Source organism: Haemorhous mexicanus, unplaced genomic scaffold, assembly GCF_027477595.1.
Source record: "Haemorhous mexicanus isolate bHaeMex1 unplaced genomic scaffold, bHaeMex1.pri scaffold_236_ctg1, whole genome shotgun sequence".
In the NCBI taxonomy this organism is placed as follows: domain Eukaryota; kingdom Metazoa; phylum Chordata; class Aves; order Passeriformes; family Fringillidae; genus Haemorhous; species Haemorhous mexicanus.
In genome coordinates this window covers 1-11,728 of record NW_026776063.1, presented here as the reverse complement: position 1 = coordinate 11,728, position 11,728 = coordinate 1, and the positions used below count along the sequence as shown (strand labels likewise).

General features: G+C 66.4%; 1 protein-coding gene across 1 annotated transcript; it reads right to left on the bottom strand.

The window, feature by feature from the left end:
- Positions 1-4,910: 4,910 nt before the first annotated feature.
- On the bottom strand, positions 4,911-11,142 carry LOC132322994 (glutamate receptor ionotropic, NMDA 2D-like; the record flags this gene model as incomplete). Its single annotated transcript, XM_059837770.1, is given in 7 exon segments — positions 4,911-4,934; positions 6,883-7,334; positions 7,562-7,624; positions 7,627-7,651; positions 8,298-8,527; positions 9,460-9,647; positions 10,982-11,142. Coding segments are annotated over 7 exon segments (1,143 nt in total), but the record flags the coding sequence as incomplete, so codon positions are not given.
- Positions 11,143-11,728: the final 586 nt, after the last annotated feature.

The following is an 11,728-nucleotide window of genomic DNA, read 5'->3' as shown; positions in this document are numbered from 1 at the left end:
CCCCCAGATTTGGGGTCCCTCCAAGCCCGCCTCGGTTTCGGGGGGGTTTGGGCGTCCCTGTCCCTCCCATCCCCGTGTGTCCCCCCCCACTCCATGATCACTCAGGACTTGGGGAGCCCCCCCTAAATTGGTGTCACCTCACCTCGTGTGTCCCCTCTGTGTGTCCCCATGTCCCCCCCCTCCGCTCCCCGTGTGTGTCCCCTCTCCTGGGCTCCCCACACCCCCCCAAGCAATAACTGGAGCCGCCGGACGCGCCGATGGCGGAGGACGACGGCGGAGGTAGGGCCCTGCCCGGGTGTCCCCCCTGTCCCCCTGTGGTGGCAGCGTCACCCCAAGATGGGGGGAGAAGGGGGGAAACCGGCCCCACTGCGAGGCCAGGCTGCGTTTCCATGGTAACGGGACTAGGCCTGAGCTCTACTGCGAGGCCAGGCTGCGTTTCCATGGGAACGGGACTAGGCCTGAGCTCTACTGTGAATCCAGGCTATGTTTCCATGGTAACGGGACTAGGCCTGAGTTCTACTGCGAGGCCAGGCTGCGTTTCCATGGTAACGGGACCAGGCCTGAGCTCTACTGTGAATCCAGGCTGTGTTTCCATGGTAACAGGACTAGGCCTGAGCTCTACTGTGAATCCAGGCTGTGTTTCCATGGTAATGGGACTAGGCCTGAGCTCTACTGCGAGGCCAGGCTGTGTTTCCATGGTAACGGGACTAGGCCTGGTTCTTCACTGCAATGGCAGGCTGTGTTTCCATGGTTACAGGACTAGGCCTGAGCTCTACTGCAAGGGCAGGCTGCGTTTCCATGGTAACAAGACTCCTCACTACAGTCCCAGGCTGTGTTTCCATGGTAACTGGACTAGGCCTGAGCTGTATTCTGACATCAGGCCGTGTTTCCATGGTAACAGAGCTAGTCTAGGTACTGCTGCAAGGCCAGGCTACATTTCCATGATAACAGGACAAGGCCTGAGCCTTCGTGGCTAGTTGAGGCTGTTTCCATGGTAACAGGAGTACGTGAAGCCCCACTTTGAGGCCAGGCTGCGTTTCCATTGTAACGGGACTAGGCCTGAGCCCTCACTGCGAGGCCAGGATGTGTTTCCATGGTAACGGGACTAGGCCCGAGCCCTCACTGTGAGGCCAGGCTGCGTTTCCATGGTAACAGGACTAGGCCTGAGCCCTCACTGCTAGGCCAGGCTGTGTTTCCATGGTAACAGGAGTAGGCCTGAACCCTCACTGCGAGGCCAGGCTGCGTTTCCATGGTAATGGGAGCAGGCCTGAGCCCTCACTGCAAGGCCAGGCTGCGTTTCCATGGTAACAGGACTTGGCCTGAGCCTTCACTGCAAGGCCAGGCTGCGTTTCCATGGTAATGGGAGCAGGCCTGAGCCTTCACTGCAAGGCCAGGCTGCGTTTCCATGGTAACGGGAGCAGGCCTGAGTCCTCACTGCGAGGCCAGGCTGCGTTTCCATGGTAACGGCACTAGGCCAGAGGCCCTGAATCAGGCCTTGCCCCCTTTTGGGGGGGGCCGGGACCCCCCCAAACCTGTTCTCCCCCCCGGGGGGTCCCTGGGGGCGGCAGTTTGGGGGTGGGGCCCCCCCTGGGCGCCCCCCCCCCCCGACCAGCATGTCTGCATGTCCGACCCGCCGGTATTTATTGTAATATGCAAAAAAACCCCGAAACCCCCTGGATCAACCCAAACCTGCCCTCCCCTCCCCCCCGGGGGGTCCCCATTTATCGGGGTCCCCCCCTCCCCCAGCCCCCCCCCCTCCTCCCCGCGCGGCGGGAGCCTTATGCAATGACTCCTATGCAAATGAGATGCTAATGAGGACTAATTGCTCCCTGGCCGCTCCCTCCCCCCCCCCCCCCCAATTCGCTGCATGTTTGGGGGGCCCCCCCTCGCCTCGAGCTTTTTGGGGGGAGGGTCTCCAGCCCCTCCCCCCCCGGGCTGCGCTGTAACGAGCTCCCCCCCTTTAATTACTATTTATTACCACCTCATGAATATTCATGACCCCCCTCCCTCCCCTGGGATCGGTGCAATCCCCCCTCCCCCCTCATCTCCGGGGTTGTTTTTTTGGGGGGGGGGTGCCCCCCGTTTTGGGGGGGGTCTCTGACTCAGGAAGGGGGGGGAGGGGCTGTGCCAAACGGGGGGGCCCCCGGGGGGTGTGGGGGAGGGGCGGGGGCCCGGTGGGTGGGGGAGGGGCGGGGGAGGGGGGGGGAGGGGCTCAGAGCTATTTTTTCACGCGGGGAATTGAACGGCCGCGAAATAAAAACGACAAAAACAACAACAACCAAAAAACCCCAAAAAGGTGGAAATGGCCTTAAAATGGGGAGGGGGGTCGGGGGGGGGGGAGGGGCGGCCCCGGTGGGTGGCACCGCGGTGTCCCCTCCTCGTTGTCCCCTCCCCGGTGGGTGACAGCTCAGTGTCCCCTCCCCTGTCCTCTCTGGTGTCCCGTCCCCGGTGTCCCCTCCCCGGTGGGTGGCACCGCGGTGTCCCCTCTGTCCCCTCCCCTGTCCCCAGTGCCCCCCCTGTCCCTTCCCCGGTGTCCCCCCTGTCCCCTCTGGTGCCCTCTCTGTCCCCTCCCCAGTGTCCCCTCCGTGTCCCTCCTGTCCTCTCCCGGTGTCCCCTCCCCTCTGTCCTCCGTGTCTCCTTCCCTGTCCCCTCTGGTGTCCCCCTCCCTTGTCCCTTCTCTCTCCTCGCCTGTCCCCTCCAGTGTCCCCCTCCCGCGTCTCCTTCCCTGTCCCCTCCCCTCCGGTTGTCCCTCTGTCCCCGCGGTGTCCCTCTGTCCCCCCCCGGTGTCCCTCTGTCCCCCCCCGGTGTCCCTCTGTCCTCCCGGTGTCCCTCTGTCCCCCCCCGGTGTCCCTCTGTCCCCTCCCGGTGTCCCTCTGTCCCCGCGGTGTCCCTCTGTCCCCGCGGTGTCCCTGTGTCCCCGCGGTGTCCCTGTGTCCCCGCGGTGTCCCTCTGTCCCCGCGGTGTCCCTCTGTCCCCTCCCGGTGTCCCTCTGTCCCCCCGGTGTCCCTCTGTCCCCTCCCCGCGGTGTCCCTCTGTCCCCGCGGTGTCCCTCTGTCCCCGCGATGTCCCTCTGTCCCCCCGGTGTCCCTCTGTCCCCTCCCCGCGGTGTCCCTCTGTCCCCTCCCGGTGTCCCTGTGTCCTCCCGGTGTCCCTCTGTCCCCGCGGTGTCTCTCTGTCCCCGCGGTGTCCCTCTGTCCCCTCCCGGTGTCCCTCTGTCCCCCCGGGTGTCCCTCTGTCCCCTCCCGGTGTCCCTGTGTCCGGCTGCGGCAGGAATAGAAAAGCTCTTTATTGGGTGGGCGGGGCTGGGACAGAGGGACAGAGGGACAGAGGGACATGGGGGTGGCACAGGGACATTGGGGTGACAGGGACATGGAGGGGGAACAGGGACATCGGAGGGACATTGGGGTGACAGAGGGACATTGTGGGGGGGACAGGGACACGGGGGGGACAGGGGCATCATGGGGGGGAACAGGGACACGGGGGTCATTGGGGTGACAGGGACATTGTGGGGACAGAGACATCATGGGGGTGACAGGGACATGGAGGGGGACAGGGACATCGGTGGACATTGGGGTGACAGAGGGACATTGTGGGGACAGAGACATCATGGGGGTGACAGGGACATCGGGGGTGACAGAGGGACATTGGGGGGACAGAGACATCATGGGGGTGACAGGGACATTGGGGGTGACAGAGGGACATTGTGGGGACAGAGACATCATGGGGGTGACAGGGACATCAGGGGACATTGGGGGTGACAGAGGGACATTGCGGGGACAGGGACACGGGGGGGACAGGGACATTGTGGGGGTGACAGGGACATCTTGGGGGGACAGGGACATTGTGGGGGAAGCGGGGGGGACATGAGGGGCTGACGGGACATTGTGGGGGTGACGGACATTGTGGGGGTGACAGGGACATGGGGGGACAGGGACATCATGGGAGGGAATGGGACATGGGGACACCGGGGGGGTGACAGGGACATCAGGGGGTGGCAGGAGGGGACATGGAGGGTGACAGGGACATTGGGTGACAGGGACATTGGGACATGGGGTGACAGGGACATTGTGGGGGTGACAGGAGGGGACACCAGGGGGGGTGACAGGGACATCGGGGGGGACAGGGACACGGGGGGGGGACAGGGACACGGGGGTGTGGCGGGGGGGGTGACGGGAACATTGTGGGGGACAAGGACATTGGGACATGGGGTGACAGGGACATTGTGGGGGTGACAGGAGAGGACACCAGGGGGGTGACAGGGACATCGGGGGGGACAGGGACACGGGGGTGACAGGGACAAGGGGGGGGTGACAGGGACACGGGGGGTGACAGGGACACGGGGGTGTGGCGGGGGGGTGACAAGGGACAGGGCGGGGGCGGGGGCCGGCGGGTGGCCCCGGTGTCACAGTCGCGGTGCGGCGATGTCACGGCGTCACCGATGTCACGGCGTCACCGTCACTCACAGTTTCGTCTCCCCCCCCCCATTAATTAATTCATTAACGAATTCATTAATTAAAAACGTCACCAGCAGCGGGGCGGGGGAGGGGCGGCCACGGGGACAAGGGGGACAGCGGATGGTGCCAGCCCATCCCCCACGGCACGGGCAGGGGACAGGAGTGTCCCCAAGGCCCGCGCGGTGCCACCCCCAGGGCTGGGGGAGGGGACGCCGTGGGGTCCTCCGGGGGGTCACAGGGTCACCTGCGGGGTCACCCACAGGGTCACAGTGTCACCCGCGGGGTCACAGTGTCACCTGTGGGGTCACAGGGTCACAGTGTCACCCACAGGGTCACAGGGTCACCTGTGGGGTCACAGTGTCACCTGTGGGGTCACCTGCGGGATCACAGGGTCACCTGCAGGGTCACCCGCAGGGTCACAGTGTCACCTGTGGGGTCACAGTGTCACCTGTGGGGTCACAGGGTCACCTGTGGGGTCACCTGCGGGGTCACAGGGTCACAGTGTCACCCCACAGGGTCACAGTGTCACTGACGGGGTCACAGGGTCACCTGCGGGGTCACCCACAGGGTCACAGTGTCACTGATGGGGTCACAGTGTCACCTGCGGGGTCACAGTGTCACCCACAGGGTCACCCACAGGGTCACAGTGTCACCTGCGGGGTTACAGGGTCACCCTTGGGCTCACGGTGTCACCCTCAGGGTCACAGTGCCACCTGTGGGGTCACGGGGTCACCCACAGCAACGTGGTGTCATCCACAGGGTCACGGTGTCACCTACATGGTCACAGTGCCACCTGCAGGGTCACAGTGTCACCCACGGGGTCACGGTGTCACCCACAGTGCTCTGATGTCACCCGTGGGGACAGGGACACCCCGAGCTGTCCCCTGGGGCTCTCTTGGTGGCCCTGGTGTCACCCTTGGGGACACGGCCCATGTCCGTGGTGGCACTTTGGGGACAAAACTTGTCTTCCCTGGTGACTGTCAGTGCCACGTCACCTCGGTGCCACCGAGCTGTCCTTGTCCTCCTGGTGACACTGTCCCCATCCTTGTCACCTCGGTGCCCACCGAGCTGTCCTTGTCCTCCTGGTGTCACCTCACGGGGACCCGTCCGTGTCCTTGCTGTCCCCACGAGTGCCACCACTCCTTGTCCTCGCTGTCACCGGGTCCTGGCGGGTGCCACTCCATGGGGACATGTCCTCGTCCCCGCTGTCCCTGCCAGTGTCCCTCGGGTGACATCCTCCTCCTCCTCCTCCTCGGTGTCACCGCGCGGGCCACCGGGACCCGCCGTGTCCTTGTCCTTGTCCCCGTGGGTGCCTCGCTGTCACATCGGGTGCCACCCGCCGTGTCCTTGTCCTCGCCGGTGTCACCTCAGGAGCCGGGGGGGCCCCTCCGTGTCCTCGCTGTCACCGCGGGGGGCCACCAGAGCGTCCCCGGGGGCGTGGGGGTGTCCCCAGGGGTGTCCCCAGGGTGTCCAGGGATGTCCCCAGGGTGTTTCCCCTGTCCCCAGGGTGTCCCCAGGGGTGTCTGAGGCTGTCCCACGGGGTGTCTGCAGGTGTCCCCAGGGTGTCCCATCTGTCCCCGGGGATGTCCCCAAGGTGTCCCCTCTGTACCCGGGGTGTCTCCAGGGGTGTCTGAGGCTGTCCCCAGGGATGTCCCGGGGATGTCCCCAAGGTGTCCCCTCTGTCCCCAGGGTGTCCCCAAGGTGTCCCCGGGGATGTCCCCAAGGTGTCCCCTCTGTCCCCAGGTGTCCCCCCCATCCCCCCCCCCCGGTCATACCTCGGACTCGAGGCTGGAGAAGTGGGCGGAGCCTCTCCGAGCCCCCAGCGGCTCCGCCCCCCCGCGCCCCCCCCCGCAGCTGTGGTGGGGGGGCGGGGGAGGGGACGGAGCCCCTCGGGGGGGGTGGGGGTGGGGATGGTGATGGGGGGAGGGTCCCCAGAGCCCCGCCCCCCAGAGCCCCGCCCCCCAGGCCCCTCCCCCCCCCCCCCCAGGCGCTCAGGTCCTCGAGGCTGCGCGAGGCCGGGGGGGGGCGGCGCGCGCAGGGGGGGCCGTGCCGGCGGGGCGGGGGGGGCGCCCCCCAGAACCCGGCCCAGGGACCCCCCCAGTATCCCCCGGGGGGGGCTCCCCCCCCTCCGCCCCCTCCCCAGCGCCCCCCCGCCCCCCTCCCAGTCCCGGAGCCGCTCGGCCGAGCAGCTGCGGCAGCGGGGGGGCAGCGGGGGGAGGGGCGCGTAGTGCGGGGGGGTGGGGAGGGGGCGGCGGGGGAGGGGACCCCAAGAACTCCAGGCTGCCCCACCCCCCCCCGTAGCCCCCCCAGGGACCCCCCCCCAGTTTCTCGGCCGACCAGCAGCGCCCCGGGGGGGGCGGCGGGGGGGAGGGGTCCGCGCTCGCGGCCGGGCACGGTGCAGAAATAGGGGAGGGGGTGGGGGGCGCACCAGCACGGGGGGGGGAGGGGCGGCCCCGCCGAGTGGGGGAGGGGCGGCGGCGTCTGCGGCGGGTGGGGGAGGGGCCCGGCGGAGGAGGGGGGGGCGGCGGCGGGGGGCGGTGGGGGAGGGGGCGGCCTCGCAGCCCTCCGAGTCCGAGTCGGAGATGTCGGGGTACAGCGGGGGGGGAGGGGCGTGGTGGTGGGGGAGGGGCGCCAGGTGGGGGGTGCCCCCCCCGGCACAGGTGAGGGTGGGGGCGGGGCCGCAGCAGCGGCTGAGCCTCGGGGTCCCCGCGGGGGGGGGGCGGCGGGGGCCGCTCGCGGGGGGGCGCGGGGGGCTGCGCTCGTCCTCGTAGGCCAAGCGCGCGTACGCGAAGGGGGGGTCGGGGTCTTCTCGGGGACCCCCCCCCAGGGGCTCGTAGAGGCCGCGGGGGGGCGGCGGGGCCAGGGCGGCGTGAAGGGGTCCTGGGGGGGAGGGGCGGGGGGGGCGTAGCGGGCGGGGGGCGTGCGGGGGGGAGGGGAGCGGCCCCCCCCGGCCGAGCCCCCCCCCCGGCTGAGCCCCTGCGGCTCGATGGGGCCGTAGAAGCGGTGGAAGGAGTCGGGGGGGGGGCCCCCGGCGGGGCGGGGGGCGCCAGCGCTCGGGGGGGGGGCGGCGGTCGCGGGGGGGGGTGGGGGTGGGGAGGGCGGGGGGCGTGGGGGGAGGGGCGGCCGCGCAGGGGGCGCGCAGGGCGTGGGGGGGGGGGCGTGGGGGGGTCCTCGGCGCTGCAGCAGCTGTACATGCCCTGGGGGGGGACAGGGGGGACACGGTGGCACTGGGGGGGGCACTGGGGGGGGGGCAGTGGTGTCCCCACCCTGTGCCCGTGTCCCACAGTGTCCCCCTCGTGCCCCTTTGTCCCCGCATGGCCCTTTGCCCCCCAGTGTCCCCTCATGTCCTCAGTGTCCCCCAGTCCCCCCAATGTCCCCATTGTCCCCGATCCCCCCAGTGTCCCCAATCCCCTCAGTGTCCCCTCATGTCCTCAATGTCCCCAGTCCCCCCCTGTCCCCAGTGTCCCCGTACCCTGCTGATGGCCAGCAGGCAGCGCAGCCGCCCAGGTGTGCCCAGGTGTCTCAGCTTCCAGTACCCCCCCAATGTCCCCAATCCCCCCAGTGTCCCCAGTCCCCTCTGTCCCCAGTGTCCCCAATCCCCCCAGTGTCCCCCCTGTCCCCAGTGTCCCCAATCCCCCCAGTGTCCCCAAACCCCCCAGTGTCCCCAATCCCCCCAGTGTCCCCAGTGTCCTCCCTGTCCCCAGTGTCCCCGTACCCTGCTGATGGCCAGCAGGCAGCGCAGCCGCCCAGGTGTGCCCAGGTGTCTCAACTTCCAGTGCCCCCCCAATGTCCCCAGTGCCCCCAATCCCCCCAGTGTCCCCCGTGTCCCCAGTGTCCCCGTACCCTGCTGATGGCCAGCAGGCAGCGCAGCCGCCCAGGTGTGCCCAGGTGTCTCAGTTTCCAGTGCACCAGGTGCTCCCAGGCGAAGACCAGCAGGCTCAGCCCCATGGCCACCAGCAGCATGTAGAAGACCCCGGCCATGTTGTCGATGTCCAGCTTGCTGCTCATCACCTCCAGCTTCTCCTGGTGGCAGATCCCCGACAGCCAGAGCCGCTCCAGCATCTCGATCTCGTCTGGGGAGGGCAGGGATCGGGGTCAGCGGGGCCTGGGGCAGCTCGGGGGGGTTTGGGGGCATCTCAGAGGGGTTTGGGGGCATCTCAGGGGGGTTTGGGGGCATCTCAGGGGGGTTTGGGGGCATCTCAGGGGGGTTTGGGACACAGCTCGGGGGGTTTGGGGGCATTTTAAGGGGTTTGGGGGCTTCTCGGGGGGGTTTGGGGGCATCTCGGGAGGGTTTGGGGACAGCTCAGGGGGGTTTGGGGACATCTCGGGGGGTTTGGGGACATCTCGGGGGGGTTTGGGGGCATCTCAGGGGGGTTTGGGGACATCTCGGGGGTTTTGGGGACATCTCGGGGGGGTTTGGGGGCATCTCAGGAGGGTTTGGGGACAGCTCAGGGGGGTTTGGAGGCTTCTTGGGGGGTTAGGGGGCATCTCAGGGGGGTTTGGGGGCATTTTAAGGGGTTTGGGGACATCTCAGAGGGGTTTGGGGGTATCTCAGGGGGTTTGGGGTCATCTCAGGGGGGTTTAAAGGTCATCTTGGGAGGCTGAGGGGTCATTTGAGGTGTTAGAAGGTCAAAACCCCTCCAGGACCCCAAAGACCCCCAGAGCCCCCAGACCCACCGTCCCCCAGGAGCTGGAGCAGGGCCAGGTCCACGGGGCGCTTCCAGCGCGATCCTCCGCTGCAGGGCGATGCCGTAGGGACCCCAAACCCCCCAAAGACCCCCCAAACCCCCCAAAGACCCCCCCAAGGACCCCCCAAACCCCCCCAAACCCCCAGACCCCACCGTCCCCCAGGAGCTGGAGCAGGGCCAGGTCCACGGGGCGCTTCCAGCGCGATCCCCGCTGCAGGGCGATGCCGTAGGGACCCCCAAACCCCCCAAAGACCCCCCAAACCCCCCAAAGACCCCCCCAAAGACCCCCCAAGGACCCCCCAAACCCCCCGACCCACCGTCCCCCAGGAGCTGGAGCAGGGCCAGGTCCACGGGGCGCTTCCAGCGCGATCCCCGCTGCAGGGCGATGCCGTAGCCCGTGGAGGCGAAGACCTTCCCCGAGCCGATGGTGACCAGCTTGCAGCCCTCCTCCTTGCGGGCCATGTAGTTCAGCACGGCCGCGTCGTAGATGAAGGCGTCCAGCTTCCTGAGGGACACGCCCCCTGGCATAAGCCACGCCCACCGCTCGGAGACCCCACCCACAGGACATAAAGCCCGCCCACGGCATCACCTGTGCACTTAACGCTGTCCCTGTGCCCCGCCCACAGGCTATAGGCCACGCCCATGCACACCAGGCTCCGCCCACCGTGCTAAACCACGCCCACAGCCTCACCTGTGCAATAAACCCCACCCACGGGGTCACCTGGGTTGTTGGGAATATCCCCAAGCCCCGCCCACAGCCCACGCCCAGGCTCCACCCACAGCACATAATCCCCACCCACAGCCTCACCTGTGCACTAAGCCCCGCCCACAGTGGCACCTACGGTCTTGGCGATACTCCTAAGCCCCGCCCACTTATAGGTGATGGCCACGTGGCTCCACCCACAGCCTTTAAGCCCCACCCACAGCATTACCTGCGCACTAAACACCGCCCACAGGATCAGCCATGGTGCTGTCAATCCCCGTAAACCCCGCCCATCACCTACAGGCCACGCCCTGTGTGCTAAGCTCCGCCCACAGATGACGAACATGTGCTTGAGTCACGCCCACAAAGCCACGCCCATTGCATAAATTATACAACTCCACCCATTTATCATCAGGCTCCGCCCACTCCCATAAAGCCCCCCTCCTCTATTTGCTTCTGTCCATCATATGCCACGCCCACACCAAGCCACGCCCTTCTATGTTAAGCTCCTCCCCCGACCACACCCCCAGACCCCACCCCAATTCTCCCTTTTTTATTGCCCATTTTTCCCCGTACCCCATTTCCCCCATTTCCCCCCCATTTCCCCCCATTTTCCCCCATTCCTCCCCGTTTTTCCCGATTTCCCGGGTTCTTATCCCGTTTTGAGGTGCTGCAGCGTGTCCCCCACGCCGCGCTGGTTCTAACCCCCCCATACCCCATTTACCCCCATTTTCTCCCCATTTCCCCCCATTTCCCCCATTTTCCCCCATTCCTCCCCGTTTTTCCCGATTTCCCGTGTTTTTACCCCGTTTTGAGGTGCTGCAGCGCGTCCCCCACTCCGCGCTGGTTGTAGCCCCCCCATACCCCATTTCCCCCCCATTTTTCCCCCATTTTCCCCCATTTCCCCCCATTTCCCCCCATTTTCCCCATTGTTCCCCGTTTTTCCCCATTTCCCGGGTTCTCACCCCGTTTTGAGGTGCTGCAGCGCATCCCCCACTCCACGCTGGTTGTAGCCCCCCCATACCCCATTTCCCCCCCATTTCCCCCCCATTTTTCCCCATTTTCCCTCCATTTTTCCCATTTCCCCCCATTTTTCCCCATTGTTCCCCGTTTTTCCCGATTTCCCGGGTTCTCACCCCGTTTTGAGGTGCTGCAGCGCGTCCTCCACGCCGCGCTGGTTGTACGGCACCATGTAGCTGTGCATGGCCGGGTAGTTGCTGCGGATGTTCTTCTCCGTGCTGCCGTTGGGCACCGTGCCGAACTTCAGCGGGGGGTACTGCTCCTGGGGCCGCTGGAACTGCACCAAAACACCCCAAAATCACCTCAGGGACCCCAAAAATCACATCAGGGACCTCAAAATCACATCAGGGACACCAAAATCACATCAGGGACACCAAAATCACATCAGGGACCCCAAAATCACATCAGGAGCTTCAGTGGGGGGTACTGCTGGGGCCGCTGGAACTGCACCAAAACACCCCAAAATCACCTCAGGGACCCCAAAATCACATCAGGGACCTCAAAATCACCTCAGGGACCCCAAAATCACATCAGGGACCCCAAAATCACCTCAGGGACACCAAAATCACATCAGGGACCCCAAAATCACATCAGGGACACCAAAATCACATCAGGAACTTCAGCGGGGGGTACTGCTCCTGGGGCCGCTGGAACTGCACCAAAACACCCCAAAATCACCTCAGGGACCCCAAAAATCACCTCAGGGACTCCAAAAATCACATCAGGGACCCCAAAATCACATCAGGGACACCAAAATCACATCAGGGACCCCAAAATCACCTCAGGAACCCCAAAATCACATCAGGGACACCAAAAATCACATCAGGGACCCCAAAATCACCTCAGGGACCCCAAAATCACAT